The sequence below is a fragment of the Malurus melanocephalus genome, unplaced genomic scaffold (assembly GCF_030028575.1).
Source record: "Malurus melanocephalus ecotype Western Australia unplaced genomic scaffold, MMel_1.1 scaffold_5709, whole genome shotgun sequence".
NCBI classification, from domain to species: Eukaryota; Metazoa; Chordata; class Aves; order Passeriformes; family Maluridae; genus Malurus; species Malurus melanocephalus.
In genome coordinates this window covers 1-1,721 of record NW_026628940.1, presented here as the reverse complement: position 1 = coordinate 1,721, position 1,721 = coordinate 1, and the positions used below count along the sequence as shown (strand labels likewise).

General features: G+C 72.7%; 1 protein-coding gene across 1 annotated transcript; it reads right to left on the bottom strand.

Annotated features, from left to right (window-relative positions):
- Positions 1-45: 45 nt before the first annotated feature.
- On the bottom strand, positions 46-605 carry GADD45GIP1 (GADD45G interacting protein 1; the record flags this gene model as incomplete). The annotated part of the gene is made up of 1 exon (XM_057389418.1): positions 46-605. A coding segment is annotated over exon 1 (494 nt), but the record flags the coding sequence as incomplete, so codon positions are not given.
- Between the last annotated feature and the right edge of the window lie 1,116 nt (positions 606-1,721).

The window sequence follows — 1,721 nt, the reverse complement described above, 5'->3', positions numbered from 1 at the left end:
CCCATTCCCAGTTCCTCCCAGCGCTCCCAGTTCCCCCATCCCCACCTCTCCCTCCTCCGCCGCTCCTCCTCCCGCTCCCGCTGCTCCAGCGCGGCCTCCACCTCCCGGAGCGGCGGATCCCACTCGCGCTCCTCCGCCTCCGCCTCCCGGAGCCGCTCGGGGCTGGGCCACAGCCGCCACACCGCCACCCCCGAGGCCTCCCCGAGCCGCCCGAAGCGCCGCGCGGCCGGCCGCTCCTCCTCCCGCTCCCGCTGCTCCAGCGCGGCCTCCACCTCCCGGAGCGGCGGATCCCACTCGCGCTCCTCCTCCTCCGCCTCCCGGAGCCGCTCGGGGCTGGGCCACAGCCGCCACACCGCCACCCGCGAGGCCTCCCCGAGCCGCCCGAAGCGCCGCGCGGCCGCCCGCTGATCCTCGGGGTCCGGCGGGGCCGGGCCGGGCCGGCGGCGCAGCGGAGCCGCTCGGTAAAACCGCGCCGGGGCCGCGATCGGTACCGGGAACCGGGCCCGGGCCTGCAGCGCCCGCCGCAAGGGCGCCGCCATCTTTACCGCGAGCCGGAAGTGACGCGCCGGAAACGGCTGAAGGCGCGGGCGGAAATCGGGAGGGAAAAAGAAGGCGCGGGAGAAGTGGGCGGGGCTTGTGCGCGATGGGTGTGGTCGTGGGCGTGGCTAACGCTGTTGTGGGCGGGGCCAGGGCGGGGGCGCCCCAAGCCGGGGGTCGCGGGGGGACCCGGGGGGGATTCGGGGGGTCCCGGCGGTTTTGGGGGACTCCCGGAGCGCCCCGAGAGCGGCCCCGGCTCATCCCGGGGGATTTTGGGGATCCCGGCGTATTTTTTGGGGACCCCGAGGGATTTTTGGGGATCCCGGGGTATTTTGAGGATCCCGGGGGGATTTTGGGGATCCGGGGGATTTTTGGGGATCCCGGGGGGATTTTGAGGATCCCGGGTGATTTTGGAAATACCGCGGATTTTTTGGGGATCCCGGGGATTTTTTGGGGATCCCGGGGATTTTGGGGATCCCGGGGGGATTTTTGGGGATCCCGAGAATTTTTGGGGATCCCGGGGATTTTTGGGGATCCCGGGATTTTTGGGGATCTCGAGGGGATTTTGGGGATCCCGGGGAGGGTCCCGAGAGCCGCGTCCCCGGTGATGGGGGCTCGGGGGGTCACCCCCAGAACGGCTCTGGCTCATCCCGGGGGTCCCGGGAAGGTTTTGGGGACCCCCGACCCCGAAACGGCACCGGGGGGGGGGAGGGGAGGGGGCATTTTGGCAGCGCCCCCCGGGCTCCTCCCCGCCGGGTGGGGACCCCCCCCCAAAACCGCCCCGAACCTTTTCAGCCGCCGCCAAAGCCCGGGGCCGCTGCCAAGCGCCGTTAACCCCTCCGTGCCCGCCCCCGGGACCCCCTCCCCATCACCGGGACCCCCCCGCCGCCACCGGGACAACGGAAAAACGGGGAAAAACGGGGAAAAACGGGGAAAAACGGGGAGGGGGCTCCGCGCTCCCGGCGGGGCCCCTCGGGGGGGTCGCAGCCCCCAATTCCCGGACCCCCCGCCCGTTCTGGCGGGAGCTGCGGGGGCCGCGGAGGGGGGGGAGCCCTAATGGCTTCCAGGCCTCGGCAGCCGCCGAAAATCTGCGGCCAAACGGAGCCAAAATCCCCCGAAATCGCCCCAAAAGCTTCCCTGGGCCTCCCCCGGGGGGGTTCCGAGGGGCTGCGGGCCCCCCCTCG